The following is an 18,264-nucleotide window of genomic DNA, read 5'->3' as shown; positions in this document are numbered from 1 at the left end:
TCTCCAGGTCGCTCTATCACTGCATTCTGCACTGTCTCCGCTTACAGAGTGACATCACTGGAGTTTCCCTTCTGCAGAAGCAGCATAAATACTACAAGCTCTCTGGCAGAAGCTCATTCTAACACAATAGCAACACAAAGAAAGAAATACCTCCACAGAGATACCACAGACGCAGCATCCAGCCGAGTGTTTACTTTGTAGATTTTTATTAACAGCAAGCAGTAAGGCCTTGAGAGAGTTGTGCACAGTATGGCGGAATATACAGCTGCACCAGGTGATGTGGAGATGGGTCTTGAGGAGAGGCCAGTGGTTTTGGTAGAAAAGAAGTCATCTACAAGATGGATATGGAATGCGTGCACGGCCATTTTTATTGTGGCCCTTTGTTTAGGAGGCATCGTGTTGTTTGATTTGTACTGGAATAAGAGGCCAGAACCGATGGTAAGGAGTGACTCTGTCTTTCTGAATTTGATAAAAAATCTTTTAAAACCATGTATTCTGTGGAAAAACTGACAATTTCGCTTATCTTTTATTTATCTGTTCTTTCTGCCTATGCAGACGCCATCAGGTCAATCAGAAATGTTAATTGAGAAGGACACTGCTGAGAAAACAGGTGATTACACACATACAGTAGTTGCTCATTAAAAAAAAAACATTCAAATGGGTTTTGTGGGATACATAAATCTTTGAGGATTGTTTGAGACATGCTCACATTTGTCCGTCTCTCCTCAGATCCCCACCACATGCTGAGACAAATCAGCAGCAAAGCCAAGGCAGCCATCCATTTAGAAGGTGAGTCACAGCCTACCTTCATTTGGTTCTCAGCAAACAATGGGATCAGCTTTTTAAAAGAGCCTTTCATAATATTTTTCCACTGTTAGTTGGGAGCACAAGGAAGTTATTCATCAGCCACAGCCTTCATTCCACTTTCCTAATAACTCACCTGTTAATTACTCACTCCTTTGGTTAACACCCTATGGAGATAAGAACCAAGATGTTCAAAACCACTCTGTTTCTGTTTTTCCAGGTAGCTATGATGAAGAGGTTGTAGGCTCAGAAGAGAAGCTGGAGTGGAAGAACAATCAAGGCCAGGCGTTCAGTCTGGGTGGCTTACAACTGGTAGACAACCAGATCTCTATCCCACACACAGGCCTCTACTTCGTCTACAGCCAGGCCTCGTTCAGAGTCTCCTGCAGCGATGGTGATGAGGAGGAAGCGGAAAAACGCTTGACTGTCAGCCACAGGATCTGGCGCTTTTCAGACTCCAGAGGCAGCAAAGCCTCTTTGATGAATGGGGTGAGGTCAGCGTGCCGAAACACGGCTCAGGAGGACAACAACTACAGCAATGGACAGGGCTTGTACAAAACCATTTATCTGGGAGCAGTGTTTCAGCTGCATACAGGAGACCGACTGTGGACGGAAACTAGTCAGCTATCACAGCTGGACACTGATGAGGGCAAGACTTTCTTTGGTGTGTTTGCACTTTGAAATGACTGTGATACTAAAAGAGAAGATACACACTCCACACAGTGTCATAGTATCGGCTTAAAAAGTCATTATTCATCTTCATGGTGATGTAGAAATGTTTAAATCTCAATTGAGATACACCTTGTAGCCAAACAGGCTGTGCTGATTATTTACAATCCTACAAACTGTAACAGTTTGCAACATTATTTTTTATTTTAAGCACTTTTTGTACATTATTTATGCCGACTTGAGATTGTAGTAGGCTTGATGTTTCTGCTGTATCAGGTGATAACAGAGTTTAGGTTCAAGGATTATGTACTATTACAATCTATGTGTATTTATTAGTTTTTATTTATATTTATTTTGTTGGGATTTGGTATCAAAGGATTATTTATTTATTCTGTGCACATAAACCTAATTAAAAAGAGAAAACAAAAAAAAAGGCATCATGAAAGTCACTTATTTCATAGATCATATACCAACAGAATACACACAGAAGATTGGAGCTGAGCTGGCAAACAGCTCCAGCCAGAACACACACACAAACACACACATATTGCAGCACACTTTGGCAAAAACTCTGAAATTCCTCCACAACCAGCAAATACTTCCTTTGTTAGATCAGACAAGGCGAGGGGAATTTCCTACTTTTTTGAGTCTCACTGTTTGCTGTGTCAGGTGGAGGCCCACAGAAGCCTCAGCCCAGAATGGGTTTCCCCCGCCGCCCCCAACTGCCTTCACACAAACACACCCACATAGACACCTCTCTCCCACACACAAACACAGCCTGCAGTATAACCTCCCCACTCCTCCACACCACCAACAAATTTCCCTTTATGACTTCATAGCTCAGCTTCAGTCAACTGGAAAGAGACATGACATGGGAGGGACTGTGGATGTGATAACACGTGTGTGTGTGTGTGTTGTGTGATCACAGGACAGCTGGCTTTGTCATCTACAAACACACATCACACAAATATCGGATGCACTTGGGAGCAATTTGTCAATATTTTCATTTGTCAACATTCACTTATTGTCTCAGTAACGTGGCTTCCACTGGCCTCTGAAGGTGGTCCTGTGTGATGACAACCTCTTCCCACTTCCTCCTTTACAAGGTTTGCTCTTTGCCTTAACCTGGAGAAAAATATCAAGTGTCACTAACAATAAACCCAAACAGAGTTAAATCCTTTAAGATCATGAGTCAGAAAAGCAAAGAACTGGTGACATCTAGTGGACTATGTAAACATCTTGTGCGTAATCCACAGGACAGTGAGACCTGTGTCTTAAAAAGTAGTTGGATGTTTTTCTAAAGAGGATTTGATTCTAAAATGATAAAATGCTGAAAAAAAACACCTGGAGAATTGTAGTTTTATTCAAGCACTGTCAAGCTGAAAAGGGTCGATGAAAAATCCACTAATAGGTTTCAAAGACTTTTAAGCGATCACAGATTTAGTGTAACATTTTGAAAATGACCTCTAATTCCTTGCTCCAGATGTGTGAAAGGCATCACTGAAACACAAAAATACCCAGTGGAAAAAAAAACAATTATTTTATTTGTTAACCATATATTTGCATACACATTCTGAAATATATTAACATTTAATATCATAGGTATAGTGAATACAAATATCCCCCAAACCCTATATATTGTCATATATGTGCAATATAATAAAGTATTTCCTAAATGATTTCTGCATTCATATGTTACACTATCTGACCCAGGTACTGCACAGTTAATGCATATGACCTATTTCATTCACTAATGACTGTCCTTCTCATACCCTGAGCTAAACATGTCCTAGAATAACAGCAACATAAAGTGGAATAACCATAGCTTGTTTAGGTTAAAGTGCACACTGGAATATATGCATTTAAAAATATTTGATAGTATTATTTAAGCTGATAAAGATGTTCAGAGATCTTTGCTTTATAAAATCTGGAATTACTCATGAATGAAATAGTACATCCAGTTTAACTGTGGAATAAATACAGTATATCACATTACTTATGTCCTTCTTTGAAACATTTACAACTGTTATTCAAAGGCAAAACTGGAAAGCAACATACAAAAAAGAAAAGCATCCATCCAGATCTGTTATGGGAAAACATAAATTAAAAAAAGCATCCTTTCAAATTAAAAAGGCGCACAAGAATGATGCGTAACAAAGTCACAAGTATAAAAACAATATGTGAATATTTCTCTGAATATCTACAGAAACAGCCACAGCTGAAGTCCCACACTGCAGCGCACTGCAACTGTAAAAGTGTATATATCGGCTTTGATTTTCAGGAGGCAGAAAGTATTAGACTAATTGGCAAGCTGGAATTAGGAGTTTCCAGTTTTTCATTTGTATATCCCTGTGTGTTATTACCTACTAAATGTAAGAGTCAGCTGTGGCTGCAGCAGCAGGCCGTGAAATCTGCAAGACACATTAGAAGCAGGATGAGAGATTTATTTGATGGCTTCTACTCTACTGCTAAGCAGATACAACACAGATGTCAAAATTACATTGTGAAACATTATTTCAATTGGCAGAACTATCAGAATTGTTCTTCTACATCAGCAAGCTTTTCTGTATTCAGTTGGGTCTAATATGCATCAGCACAGGACTGGCTTTTTAAGATGCAGTGCTGTACTTGAATTCACAGTCCTGACAACAGATGTCCATACATGCCAAGCTCCTGGGCCCATCTAAATTATGGCTATTTAATAATGCACAATAACACTTTTCAGTCAAAACAGTTTTCTATACAGTCAAGCTCAGCCACTCTTCAAAGGACACACCGGGAAAAACTGTACATCACTTTGTGCCTTTGTAAATGTCAGTTTCACAACTCTCCTGAAATGTAAACAAATAATTTAACATCAATTCCATAGCAAAACATTAGATATTACAGAACAATATAAATCACCACTGTATGTGCTTGTCTAGTCAACAAACCCAAGACACAAAAGGTGGAGACAATATAGCCAAGACACAAACACAAACATTTCCTGTTAAGATCCTCGACACGGTGCCTCCACAACAGAACAAGATAACAAATGAGGAGAGGAATGAGTATGAGATCTGTCCATTCAGTTGCCCTTTGAAAAGACCTCGAGTGCTGCTAGTCTCAGATGTGCTTGTTGCTGTGTCGACCAGTCACAAGCGCCTTGTTGCTGGGTGGGACGCAGTGAGATCAAAAGTTCGGGTGTTATTTGCAAGACTCTCCCCAAACCTGTAAAGCACTCGTGTAATTATGTTTCTGCGCTGTATTTTAAAACAGTGTCACCGCACCTCTGTGCCCATCGCCCAAACAAGTGAAAGTCACAGTGTCTCATTGTGTTTCGTGTTCCCTGTGTGTGCTGTGCGACTGTCTCCCCACCCCTGTGCCTCGCCTATTTATACAGCAGTGGGATCTGGCTGTTGTGACAGTGGTTGCGGCTCATCTTGCTGTCCGTTGGGTAGAGGCTGGACGAGTTGGAGAAGGAGGCTGGGAGGGAGTGGTTGTCTATGATGGGGTTGGGGTAGCCAGGCGGTGGAAGCAGAGACTTAGGATCTGGTTGAGATGAGGGCGGAGGGGCATTGTGGTTCTGATTCTGTCCTGTGGAGGGTCGGCGGCGGTTGCGTAGAGCTTGCCGCTCAGCCAGCTGGTTCCGTAGCGCTGAGACCCTCTCTTCTTTCTAAGAATACAATGAGAGTGACTTTGCTGTTTTTTAAATGTTAAATTATCAGTTAAAGCTACAGTATGCAACTTTTTCAAATATTTTTGTTGTAGAAACGTTTCAAAACTTGTCTTAATGTGGAGAGATGCTGTCGATGCCTCCTGTGACCCAGACTCATTGAACAGCACTGGCAGCAGTGCAGAGATATTAGCTTCTACAAGGTTTTGAGCAGGACTGGTCTTTTTCACCAGTCAGAGATTTTTAATTATTTCTGCTTGATCAGTAAATTTTTGTTGCATTCTCATTTATTGTAATTTCATAGCGACAAATATCTGGGCAGAGCGTGGTGGATGTAGTGCAGCATAGTGGAGCAGGGAGCAGGAGCGCTGGGCGAAGCAGAGTGGATTTATTGGGAGTATCATGCTAGTGCTACCTTAAGTTACATACTGTAGCTTTAAGCTAGTGTTTAAACATATCTTTCTCTTTTTTTTACAGTTTTAAATGTATGGCTTTTGCAGTACTTCCTGATCTTGTTAGATTGTAACTTTTTGATATTTTAATGCATTCAGAACTTTTGTAAACAGAACTTAATTTCAAAATGGAAAATCTGAAACACAACCAAATTTACAAGACATTAAAGGGGCTTCCAGATAGAATGCAGTGGGCGCTGCGCTCCACTATTGAACGCATTCATTTCTATGTGTTGCGCAGCGCAAGAACATATCACTGAGCTGAGTGCAGCACAAGGCCGTGTGTGTCGTTCCTGCACATTCAACTTGGCCGCAGCGCTCTGTGACGTCACCTCAACGTGTCCAATCGCAGAGAATCTGACAGACCACAAAGAAAATGGAGGAAAAGCTGATTTTCGCAGACCCACACCCTCTTCTTCTTTGCTTCAGCTCGTCTCCTCCTCATTAATACAAAAAGCATCCACGAAAAGCTCTGGCTTTAGTTAACCAGAGCTTTTCACTGACGGCGAGTGCAGCACATACCTCATCCTATCTGAAAGCCCTTTAAGAAGCTAAAAATGAAGGCCCCTTTTCTAAAGTCCTCCTAGGAAGAAAATATTGCCTAGCATCCTTTTCATATGCAGCCATGCCACTAATCAGGAGGTGCCAATCTGGCACATATGCTGACAGCCGCTGTTCTACAGGCTACACCCCCTGCCTGGCATAACAGGTACAGTACGTATATGAACCCTTTCACAGCTTAGAGTGGAAGATCTTCTAACACAGGTAAATGTGGGCAGTGGATCTCCTGATCAATAATGATTTTAATACATTTTTGATTCAACACCCATAATTTCAGGACTCTAATACAAACCCCATAACACATGACCTCTCCAGCAGGTAGTTCACCTTGACACTTGGCTCTGTTTACTCTGTAAGGAGTCCAATAAACTCTTTATTATTTAATGTATATTAAGTCACACACCCAGCGTGTTCTATACTTTAAGTTATGAAAAATATTCACCCTGTCCTGTTCTGAAAATACTACATCCAAATATTTTTCCATTTTTTTTCAGGGAATTTATGAAGCTTTTGCTTTGGCTTCTCTTGTGAAGATTTGTTATTTCTCCACTACAAAATGCCAATTCTTTATCATTTTGTAAGGTTTCTTCACCTAAAGCATTATTTAATGATGAAAGTAAATGTTACAGACCTAGTTACATGACCATAAAGCAAAATAACTACAACAAATAAAGTGATAATTCCCTGATCTGTATTTCTATGCCATAATATTCTGTGTTATTAATGCTCCCTATTTTTCACACACCGTGCAGCTTTCTATGCTCTCGTACAGTATGCCATGTGCCTGACATTTGGATGTGCATGTTTAATAATGACAGCGTGCATGTTTCTGTAGATAATGTGTTCACCTCCTGAATGATCTTCTGCAGCTCCCTGTTCTCTCTCTCCAGCTGCCTGGATTTCTCCTCATCATTGTTGTTGGTGGACGAGCCGGTCTTCAGAGTGTCCTGCTGCTCCGACTGCCACTCACCGCGGGTGATGAGACGCCGCATCTGGACCGCCACAGGAACAGTAAGTCAATAAAAAAAGAAAATCAGGCCTGAGAGAGCCCTGAGCCAAAAGAACAGCACATCTGCTGAGAACTTATTTTAGCCAAATCTCACATTTTGTCTTAAGGCTTAGAAAGGATTTCATTACTGAAGTTAATCTTAAGTGTGGATGCTTTTATTTTTCAGCTTCCTCTGTTTTTGCTGCTCACTGCTGCGCTGTTTCTGCACTGCACTTACAGAAACAGCCCAACAAACAGTGGTAATATCATCATGTTTGTGTCCTTGGATTTCCAGTTAATTAAAGCTCAAATTTCTGTAGGTGGCACTCTTGCCTCTGTCTGTAGCAGTGTTCATGTGCACTAACCTGCTCTTCTATTCAGTCCAAACAAATCATTGCAGCTGCTGCCAGAGGATTTTCTTTACAGCGCTTATAAATGTAAAAGAATATCAGATTATTATGTTAATTGTGAAAGCACAAACAGATTAAAGATTTTATCATTTAAATGGCCTTTTTTTTTTTTGAGCCAGTTGAATTTTGAACCATGTAAGGCTTCAGTAGTTTGTCATTTTCATACACTGTGCACTCGAAGCTGGACTTTCCTCCCAAAGACAATGAGACTAACATGTTTGACCTCTGCTACTATTACAACACTGTTAGTGTACTTTTTGGTATCTGCAGCAGTTTGTAAAGGTATTAGTCATGTGTTTCAGCACCTTGGGCACGAAAAGCACCACCAGTGTGATGTAGGCAGAGAAGACGATTGCCAGAGAAGCAAAGGCAAAGGAGGCATCCTGCTGCGAAGACAGGATCATGGTCACTGGAGCCGTGATCAGGCACAGCACCTGTAGGACGAGACAGACAGAAACAAACAGAGAGAAATTGAAAGAAAGAGATGTTTGGACAATGAGGAAGAAGTGAATCTTAAAGAGGAAGTAGATGGCAGGGGAAGTTAGAGGAGAGGAGGTGGTGAATCAAGTCAAGCTGGAGAGCGAGAGAATAAGATGGGAAGAAAATCGCATCCATAAAAGCATTAGGCATCTGTTTATCATTCTGGGGAGGGTTCCCATGTGAAAACAGCATTAAAAAGTCATGACTAAAGTGGCAACAGCACACTGACAATCACCGCATTGTCATTTCATCTCATCTGACGCTCACGGCTTAGCAAAGAGGAAGGAGGCCCCTTTACAGACACCATTAACTATTGACACCATTATAAAACGGAAATGTGTGTATCATAACATAAAACAATAACACTAGACTTCTTTCACATTATGTGATGAACATGCAAGCTGCATTAATGTTCTCATAAATAACCATGAATGACAAATCAATGGCAAATCCTCTCCTCGATGAAAGAGGCGAGATCAATCCATTTATTAATTACAAAGCATAAGCTGATAAGTGTTCGGATGCTCATTAGGATGCTTCCGCTCTTATTTATTAATAGGAATTCAAGCAAGGACAGGAAATTCTATAAAATGGCAACTAAAATCCCCCCCAAAAAAAGTTTGCCTTGCTTTTTATCAAAACAGGAGAATTCCTGACAGTTAAAGTGATAGAAACCTTTTTTTACATTTTACATCAATTTCAAAGTTTCCCTGTGCCAAGAGTGTCAGAAAATGGCAGCATGTATTTGTCTAAAGTGGCTAAAGTGAACATAATGGCAGCTATTTCAGTGTAAAGTACATCCTAGGTGCCTCTGTTTAAGATGATTCACTTGTTATTAACAGCCACTGAACATGTTTATGACTGACGGTTGCATTTACTGGGGTACATCATTAAACCTATTGCTGTTACAGGGCAAGGTAATAGCTCCATACAAAGAAACAAGTATGTGATATAGCCACACACAAAGATGACGCATAACTCACACTACATATGCTGAATTCTGCATATATATATATGCCGTATAAGCTCAGCACTAAAGCTGAGGTACAAGGAGCTCCACTACCAGCAGCTACCTCCCAGTGCAATAAAAGTTTGCGATGCTTCCTTTCGTGTTTTATTGGTTTTATTTAACATTTATTTCACCAGTAATTCCCATAGAGAACAAGTTTTCATTTTACAAAGCAGACCTGAGATATCACTGTTAGGCATCAAAGCAGCGCAGGTGCCATAAGCATCAAGATTTATGATTCATATAAGACAGCAGCTTGTGCTGAGAGGATTATGATTTGGACAGAAATGCATCCAGGGATCTGCATTTTAGAAATTAAAATCTCAAGATGTGTTTGTGGAAAACACTGAATATTCTGTACGTATATACGCCTGTTACTGCGTCTTGAGGTGCTCCAACCAATCATTAAATCACCATCTACTCTTCGGTATTAAATATTTAATCATCAGTGGGATGGAAAGATGTTATTTATATTCTGTTGTGCCCAAAGTGGAGATTTTAGTGGATGGAATTAGATTTTTGAAAATCTATGCAAAATGGTGATTCTAAGAGCCTTTATTCTGACACCAAAACCAAATTAACTAAAAATCAATGCATATTTTACAATCCATTGTAGATGAACAGAAAGTATCTCTGTGTAATGGTTGGTCACCTTTGGGCACTTAGCTACTTAAATGGGACATTAAAGGAGCATTAAGCTATCTGTGAACTCCATTAACTTTTAGAGATGGCTAGCAGGAACTCAAACTTGTGATCTCTTGAAGCTGAGGACTGTATCTTTAAACTCTGGTCAGCTGACTGTCTTGTTCCAACACGAACAGGAAAGCACCTTGTGGAAGTCAGAAATCTCAGCACCAGGCAAAGTAATCACCGAAGCACTGACACTGATAAACATCCGTACTATGGACATTTTGTGCTAAGGGGTAATAAAAATCTAACTTGTTTCCACTTTAATATTATTCAGTGTGTTAGAGAATGTTCTTTGCAGTGAGAGAGAAACAGACAAAGAGGCAGACCATCAGAAACAGGAGTTTAGGCATGATGGTGGAGTTTCTTTTTTAGACTCACAGCAACGTTGTAAATAGCCATCCCCACTGCCCGATGGTCATTGATCTTTTCTGTGGAGACAGACTTGGTCTCATAAGCCAGAAATATACCCAGCAGCAGCAGCAGACCCTTGTAGCCATAAACCACACCTACAGGACAAGAGAAAACAGTGAGAACATGAAGGTAAAGGAGTGAATGTGTGAAGGAGCAGCCATGTTACATTTCTAATGCAACAGAGCACTTATGTTTATAGAAAAAAATGGAGCGTGGAAGTGTTTTATCATGAAAAATCATATGAAGGATGAATATTAAAGTAACCAAACTGCCCACTGCAGAGAGCAGTGAGGAAAGAGGCCATTCTACTATGTGCACCCTCCTGTGTGACTATGTACCTTTGTATTCCTTACTGTTATGGATCATATACTAATTACTTATTTTATTTTCTGCTTTACAAATGTTAGAAGGAAAACCAAGCGTGTGCCACAAAGAGGACTGATTGTGACACTTAAAACCTAAGCTGCCTTGTTTCTTTTTTGACATAACATAACCATATGATCTGCGTGGGAATGTTTTTTCTTCTTCTTTTTTGTTTTAAGGCAACTGACATAATCAAGAGAGATTGATCTGGTGACCTTGCATCAAAGTGAAGTTTACTGTGGCGCCACGCTTCAGTGGTGATGACAAAGATTATATGCATGAATTGCATATAAATAAAATGAATGACTCTAAAATGAATTTGTGCTGAATCACCTTCATGTGTGAATCATACATCAATAACAATCAATAATAGCCTAATGATCCATGATATTATAAAAACAGAAATATGTGGCAAAATACCATGCCAATATTTTAGACTCAGACCCCCCCAAAACTTTGCAAATCATGCTTTCAGGGGAGCTCGTCTTATTAAAGGGAGCTGAGCTCCCCCTAGCTCGCACCATGGAGAGCAAGTGGTCTTAATATTTTTGGACTGCAGAAGTAGCTAGGAGAAGGATTGATTTGGAAGAAACAAAAAATAAGTTGTGCATGTCACAGGACATTAAAATCTCAAAGAACTAAAAACCTGGAGGATGAATTTTTCACAGTTTTGCTCATATTCATTGAAAAACACTCAAGACTGCTGATATCAAAAGTAAAATGCAAAACATGGCGGGTCTCTAACCAACACTCACTCACTGTGACCTCTTAATGAATTTCAGGGTCACTTCACTGATTTAACATGTCAGAATCAATTTAGCAGTAACAGGGTGTACTACACACCTTGTGAGAAAAGCTGTGTAATGTCTTCTGAGGCTCTGGAGGGAGATTTCTAAAGTTTGAGACTTTAGGTGAATCCCAATTCCCTTATTTTATCGTTCCTTGGTCCTCGATCTTTGCTCACCCCGGAGCGAAGATCCGGGTCTATCATGACAAAGGACGTCCCAAAGCTGCTCTGAGGAGTGAGGGCCAAAGATCGAGGAGGCTTCTGGAGGAACTTTAACCGAGGATACATGAGCGCATGAGAAGTCGATTACAGATTGACACGCACGATTGGAAATGAGTTGTGATTGGACATTTCACGTTAAGGGTGAAGGAAAGGACGTCTCATGTCCGTTAAAATGCGTTTCCGCTGTTCCTCTCTCCTGGCAGTTTCTCCTTGCGTCTTATGTGGTGATGTAATTAGTGGAATTGGGATTCACCAAATGACTGGAGTGCATCTCTGCTTTGGCTACCAGATGATGAATCCAAATGACTTGACCTCTAGCGCCACCATGAGGTTGAAATTTCAGTCTTGAGTGTTTCAACAGTATATGCAATATAAATTGTTACAGTATAAAAAGTTTGGTGATCCCGACTTTTCATCTAACACCACTATCACATCAAATACCTGCACAGATACTGACATTTCACCTTCTGCTGTCCTTTATATTCAGTGACAATGCTAGCATTCTAACATGCTACGAAGATGTTAGCATTATCATCGTGAGCATTACAGCACACTGACCCAAGCACTTAGCCTGAAGCCTCACAGAGCCACTAGAAGTTGCTATTTCTTTTTAGCCTGCATCTCACAAGTCCCACAACTTTATGGAAGTGTAACACTAAACTGCTGAAGTTATTCCTTTATATTTTATGAAACAAACTAGTTATAAGAATTTGTGAATTTATGGAATCATGCCGGCTTAACATGTCTACTGCTTGCATCTAGTGTAGGCAATAGTAACAGTATCAGGTAAATGTGGCCACTGAGGAGTCATGGGGTATGACTCAACTGTGCAGAGACTGAAAGCCTGTAATAACACAAGTATTATAGACTGACAAGGGAGAATATGTAGTAAGCCGCTCAAAGCTGGACAGACTGACAAAGAAAGGAGAATATAACAGTGAAAGACGGGAGCAGTGAAGAGAAAGTAAGTTTGACACTTCTTCAGACTGTCCATTGTTTCTTTATACTGCCTGATATTAAAGCACCATCTTTTCTTTTCTGAGAAAGGAAATGCTATGGGGCAATGGCCCAGTTTGTGACCCACATTATTTGAATTTCAGCATCATTATACTTTCATAAAAGATGCCACACTAAGAAAGACAGCAGAGAGACAGACAGCGAGAGAGAGAGAGGGACTGCGTGGGCTGACAGAGGGAGAAAAGCAAGAGAGAACAAAAAAGAGGAATCAAACGTAACGGGGTAGCAGGGGCTGAGGGAGTCGGGGGCTATGATATGAGACCTGTTTAATTCAGAGTGAATAGCAGTGGCATGTGTGTGTGTGTGTGTGTGTACACGCATACGTGTCTGCATATGTCCGTGTGTGTGTGTGTGTGTGTGTGTGTGTGTGTGTATGACAAAGATATTCAAAACCAGAGCAAAGCAAAGAGTGATAAAGAGATAGACTGAGATGGAAGAGTGGGTTAAAGAAAATAAGGAGAGGAAAGATACCAAGCCACGTGTTCATCTTCTCTGAGCTGCAGTGCTCCAACAAGGGCTGAATCAGGACATCCAAATCTTCTTTAGGGGCCTCCTTAGTGAACTTCTACTCACATTGCAGACCAAGGAAGAGGGATGAACAATGGAAGGGTAAGAGCAGTACAGGGAAGGAGAGAGAGCAGAGTAGAGGGGAGATAATAAGAAACAATGAGACAGCAGCACATTGTTCATATTTGTTCTGTCTTATTATCTGCTTGTCAGTCACTTTAAACTGCATTAACCTGTACAAAAGATGCCATACATATAAGATTTGCCTCACTGATTGAGAAATGCACAGTAAGCATACAGTAAGTCTCAGAGACTGTCTGGCAGATCCTCACAGGTAAAAAGGTCCCTGCCGCAAATCAGATATAGGACTAGATTAACAAAGTATTAGATAACCGATAAATATGAAATATAGGTATTTTAAAATTCAATATAACACTTGACTGTAGTTAAAGTCAGCGCTGTGCAGAGTTGGGCTGATAATAGTATCAAAGTCTACAGAACTTCTTGAAAGTTACTTTGGACATTAAGCTTCAGCAAAATGACTGCAAGGTAATTTAACAATGAAGTTTGTTGTAAACTGTTTTAACATAATAAAAAGTCCCTGGAGTTTTTGTTACAGTGGAGCAACATTTTGATGAATGGGTACCCAGTGTTTCCCCTAGGGTTGGTCAGGGAAGGCAGACCCGATGTTCGTCCATCTTTTTTTTTTTTGCACACAACTTTGTCTTCAATTCCAGTTTCTCTCACTCAGCCTGTCTCCCCTGCTTTGCTCTGTGTGTGTGTAAAGCATGGATAAGCCACACCCTCGGTAGGGACAGGAGAGAATGAAAGTTATGGTGCAAGACAGCAAAATGCATATAAGTTGCTTTGTGCCTTCCTTTTTCAGGGGGTCAGGAGGTTGTGCTGGTGGGGCAGGCTGTCCCACCAAATGAATGGCAGGGGAAACACTGGGTTCCTATAGTTTGTACTTTGGGTTTTGCCAACACATGCATGATGACACTAAAGCATACCCTGAGGACTGACATGACACATAACCTTTGTGTAGTGTCACTCACTGACAGCTGGGTTCAGTAACATACTGTAAAATGTGGAAATACAACAGTAAGAAAAGACCACAAACTGATGTATACAACACAATTTTCAGGTAACTAAAGTGGCTATAAAGCAATGTATGTTAGCAGTAGAGCACATGACTATGTATATGTGAGAGGTACCACTCATAGTGGGAAATTATCACCTGATTCTGCAGCTCCCATGAGCTACATGCAGCATTTTAACATTGCTCTACTAATGTTTTTGCTTTTCCAAACCACAACTGTACTGTTTTGTTCCAGCCTTACTGCTCAACTTTTACTTGGATGCAGCAGGCAGCTGTTTCTAGCAAAAAAGGAGCGTGAATATTGGACTTGCATTCATTGGGAGGGGGATTCCGAAAGAATAATAATGTAACTGCTGGATGCGTAAATAAGCAACTGCTTGTTAACAAGCGGGCATTATCAACTTAGATGAAACAAAAACCTTCCCTGTCGATTAAATCAACCAGCCACATTTATGACAACTGTTGACATGTCGTAAATGTGGCTGAGGTACTCACACTGTTTTCGTAAGTAAAAGTAGCAATACCACAATGTAAAAATATTCAGTTAAAAGTCTTTCATTCAAAATGTTACTAAAGATACCAAAGGTAAAAGTACTTATGCAAAAAAAAAAAAAAAATGAAATCACAGTTTACATTGATGTACATCATATTATTTGATTATAATTACTGATGCATTATTGTGTACATCACATTTTATGTTACAGATGATAAAGGTAGAGCTCATTTTAACTACCTTATAGGTTTATAATGTGAATTACTGCTGGGTAGCTTGTGCATTTTACACCAAGGATCAATAAATCTTGTGATTATAGTATATTTTGTTTTATTAACCCCATTCTGAAAACTAGAGATAGCTAACTAAAGATAATAAATGAGTACCAAGTACAATACTGTTCTTTGAAATGTAGTAAATCTAAAGTATGACATAGCTGAAATTAAAATACTCAAGTGAAGTACCGATACTTCAACATTGTACTGACACCCTGAAGAAGGCAGTTTTTTGCTGCTATGCATGGGCTGTAACCACCACTTGAAATACAGTATGTATCTTTTTTATCTGCTGATTTGTCCCTTTTTTCAAAGAGCACCTGATGAAAAATTGTTTGCTTTATTTGTTCTCATTTGCTCTATGTGCTTTATGTTGATCTTATTTTAATTTACACAAGGTTGACAAGGGTGATAGAGGCAGAGGTGAGAAAGTTGACCGTGAAATGACCCCAGTAGCCTTAAAGTAGGCAAGAGAGAAAAAAGCTTATCAGTCTATTGCTTGGACAGCTGCCCAGACTGAGCAAGGATGATGGCCTTGACAGCAGGCAAAGGGAGCGCCCTTAGTTGTGAAGTTATGTAAAGAGGGATTTTTTTTTTTTTTTTGATGTGCTATGTAACCAGGGATGTCAATCAAGTAACCTGGACTTAAACCTGAAGGAGACAGCATGATTTGTATTTTCCACTTGAAGTCATTTAAATTTTTTTAGAAACCTGTATTAACCAATTAAATAATAACAGTATAGTCCTAAGTAGGTCAGAGAGAAAGGTGGGATGAAACAAGCCCTGGGCAAAGAGGAGCTATAGAGAGTATAAAAGGGATGTTCCGAGCTCTGTAGTCGTTCCGCTCCATGGACCGGAAACAGATACTATTGGAGTGTTTCTGATTTTTTCCCTCAATAAATCTTATGCTGTGCAACACTGTTTAGGCTCAGTGATTTCTGACAGCAGATAGGGAACTGTGCGGGGGAGCACTGGACCCTGTCTGGCCCTGGGAAAAAGTTCTCCCACACACCTCCAATTAATTTGTAGTGGACTTCCTGAGCTCTCTGGCATTTTTTTTTTTCTTCTAGCTACATATTAGTATTTATTTAGTTGTGTTTCTGAGTCCAATATTTACGTTCCTTTTAACTCTGCTAGTCACTAACGTTGTCTGTTGCTGGGTAGGTAGTGGATCTATATTTATTTAGTTTGTTTCTTTTATTGGAAACTGTTGCTTATGGAGATGGATGAGAGCAACCAAGCTAAAACAATGAGTTAAAAGAGGCTAAAATAAACCAAAATACATTGTAGAACTGCAGACTCAGTTGATAATTCTGTTTTCTTCACTATGAGTGATAAAAATGATTCAGTGTTAATACTGAAAATATCAATAAGTGCAGGTTTAATAAAATTAAATATAAAGTTTCATAGGATCTTTAAAGGAAAAATGTTTTATGAGGCAGGGAGTTCATTCAGTGTGTTTGGCTGTTGGGTGAATTTTGTTTATTGCACAAATGCCACAGGGTACCTTTAATTGGCATGTATGGTCTAATCAAATATTATCAAACACAATTATTCAAGCCATAATTATCACTGTTATAGTATTGCTGCTGTAAAATGTGCTTTGTAAAAATGATACGTCTGTCCTAGTTTTAGATTGTGCTCCGAGTGTGAGATGAATAGAAAAAAGCATTTCTTCAAAACAGGCTCAGTGTCTTATTACTGCATTACTGACTGATGACAGTGGACGCACGGTCTGTGCAAATGGCTGATGACACAAATTATCTCATCTGTCTCTCGTACTCTACCTCCACCGTAATGTGCAGAGGATCCACAATCTGCCAAACCATGAGTGACAAGAAGTCGATAGCCAGCAGCACTCCAACTGTTGCGTAGAGTTTCCATGGCTCCAAGTGTTGCTGTGTGAGTTTGAGCAAAGACACACACACACACACAAAAACAACAGTTATCACTATCCAAGGGCATCACGAGCCACACCACAAACAAAGACAAACAACCCGGACAAATAATACGACAGGCGTACTTGTGATTTCTGGATGACTCGGCACGAATAGTCTTTCTAAATGTGTCTCATCTGGGTGTGTGTACAAAAGACTCGGCACGAATAGTCTTTCTAAATGCGTCTCATCTGGGTGTGTGTACAAATGTGTGTGTGTGTGTGTGTCCAAGTATATCTTAAGAACAGCATGAGACCATGTGTATGCTTCTGCAGGCAACACACAGAGCGCTGCAGTGGCTATATTTGTGCTGCCACCTGAATTCATCATTGACACACACTGAGATGACACCGCTTTGGCGTGGATGTTTTCTGGAGCGACCAATATCAACTCCATTATTCTGAGCTTAAGCTAGAATGGAAGCAATACACCCCTAAAATGAAAACAAGCAACAAAAATGAGCTCTCCCACGTCACTCTCCCTCTCCATTTCTACACATTTTTTAACTCGATTGGCTTACACCCAGCACCTCCAACATGCAGTAGTAACAGTCATCCAAGTGTGCAATGAGTAAAACAGAAAAATAAAACAAAGAAGTAAAAACAGTCCTGGGCACCTCTCTATCTGAGCTGCATGAAATATTTTCTGAAAATGGTTCATTCTCCCCTAGATTTGTGAAAGTTCCTTATAATACTCACGCAGAGCTCTTTGGCAAATTGTCCTTCTGTGGACATGAAGCGAGTTGAAAGTCAGACTGATTCGTTGTGCTTTGGCTCAAATGATAAACCCCCCAGAAGGTTGTATTTCTGCATATAAATTTAATACTCATTCATATTCATACATATTCCATAAATGGCTTAATCTTGCATTCGTCTGATTAGGTCTTAGAAATTGCTGCGACACATGGCAGACTGGCTCCAGGATACACTATCTTTAAGAGAAGGTACACATACCCACAGACACATAGGCAGATATACACCAGCATGGAAATGAAGCTGGTGACGTGGGAATCAGGGGCCTGCATGTGTGTCCAAAATCAGCCTCTGCATGTTTCTATGCATGTGTAAATGTGTAAAGTACAGTATGTATGTCAGTGTGTGTCCCTGTACTCTCGCTGCAACCCCGCTATAGTGGATGATGCCTTGCTGGCCTTATTTTTTTTTTTAAATCAGCCAGCACCACACAAACGCCGAAAGGCTTATCCCTTCCAGGCAACTTCCCTCCCACTCCTCCTCCCTACCTTCTTCTTCTCCTTCTTCTCGTCCTTCTTTGTGAAAAGGGTGTGGACCCACCAGATCTTGGTGAACATACTGCCATATGCCAGGCTGAAGCCGAGGCCAAGGAGCCACAGACGGAACTGGAGGAGAGGAGCGAAAATGAGAAGAGAAAGTGAAGATGAGACAAGAGGAGAGGAGAATTTAGATTTAATAATGCT

General features: G+C 40.2%; 2 protein-coding genes across 4 annotated transcripts in view; one reads left to right on the top strand and one right to left on the bottom strand.

Annotated features, from left to right (window-relative positions):
- The first annotated feature begins 141 nt into the window (after positions 1 to 141).
- LOC109974719 (tumor necrosis factor-like) lies at positions 142 to 1,800 on the top strand. The gene is made up of 4 exons (XM_020625070.1): positions 142 to 438; positions 556 to 610; positions 730 to 789; positions 1,025 to 1,800. Exons 1-4 carry the CDS (start codon positions 250 to 252, stop codon positions 1,483 to 1,485), a joined length of 765 nt encoding a protein of 254 aa, XP_020480726.1. The 5' UTR covers positions 142 to 249; the 3' UTR covers positions 1,486 to 1,800.
- Positions 1,801 to 3,022: 1,222 nt separating this feature from the next.
- Positions 3,023 to 18,264, bottom strand: part of gabbr1a (gamma-aminobutyric acid (GABA) B receptor, 1a) — a 70,867-nt gene continuing 55,625 nt past the window's right edge. For all 3 annotated transcript variants that reach the window (XM_020625060.1, XM_020625062.1, XM_020625061.1), the window contains 7 exons: positions 18,070 to 18,186; positions 16,680 to 16,790; positions 12,990 to 13,083; positions 10,097 to 10,224; positions 7,845 to 7,973; positions 6,990 to 7,133; positions 3,023 to 5,128 (listed from right to left, as the gene is read on the bottom strand). In XM_020625060.1, the coding sequence (XP_020480716.1) occupies positions 4,844 to 5,128; positions 6,990 to 7,133; positions 7,845 to 7,973; positions 10,097 to 10,224; positions 12,990 to 13,083; positions 16,680 to 16,790; positions 18,070 to 18,186 (1,008 nt within the window). In that variant the 3' untranslated portion in view covers positions 3,023 to 4,843. The remainder of the gene's footprint in view (positions 5,129 to 6,989; positions 7,134 to 7,844; positions 7,974 to 10,096; positions 10,225 to 12,989; positions 13,084 to 16,679; positions 16,791 to 18,069; positions 18,187 to 18,264) is intronic.

This window comes from Monopterus albus, unplaced genomic scaffold (genome assembly GCF_001952655.1).
Source record: "Monopterus albus unplaced genomic scaffold, M_albus_1.0 scaffold344.1, whole genome shotgun sequence".
NCBI classification, from domain to species: domain Eukaryota; kingdom Metazoa; phylum Chordata; class Actinopteri; order Synbranchiformes; family Synbranchidae; genus Monopterus; species Monopterus albus.
Note: the sequence above shows the minus strand (reverse complement) of the source record. Positions and strands in the feature narration are given on the sequence as shown.

Bases quoted from the DNA above. Each gene is read 5' to 3' on its own strand.
- LOC109974719 (XM_020625070.1), top strand. From the start codon at position 250: ATGGCGGAATATACAGCTGCACCAGGTGATGTGGAGATGGGTCTTGAG. The intron at 611-729 runs GTGATTACACAC...GTCTCTCCTCAG, and splicing joins GGACACTGCTGAGAAAACAG to ATCCCCACCACATGCTGAGA. The intron at 790-1,024 runs GTGAGTCACAGC...CTGTTTTTCCAG, and splicing joins GGCAGCCATCCATTTAGAAG to GTAGCTATGATGAAGAGGTT.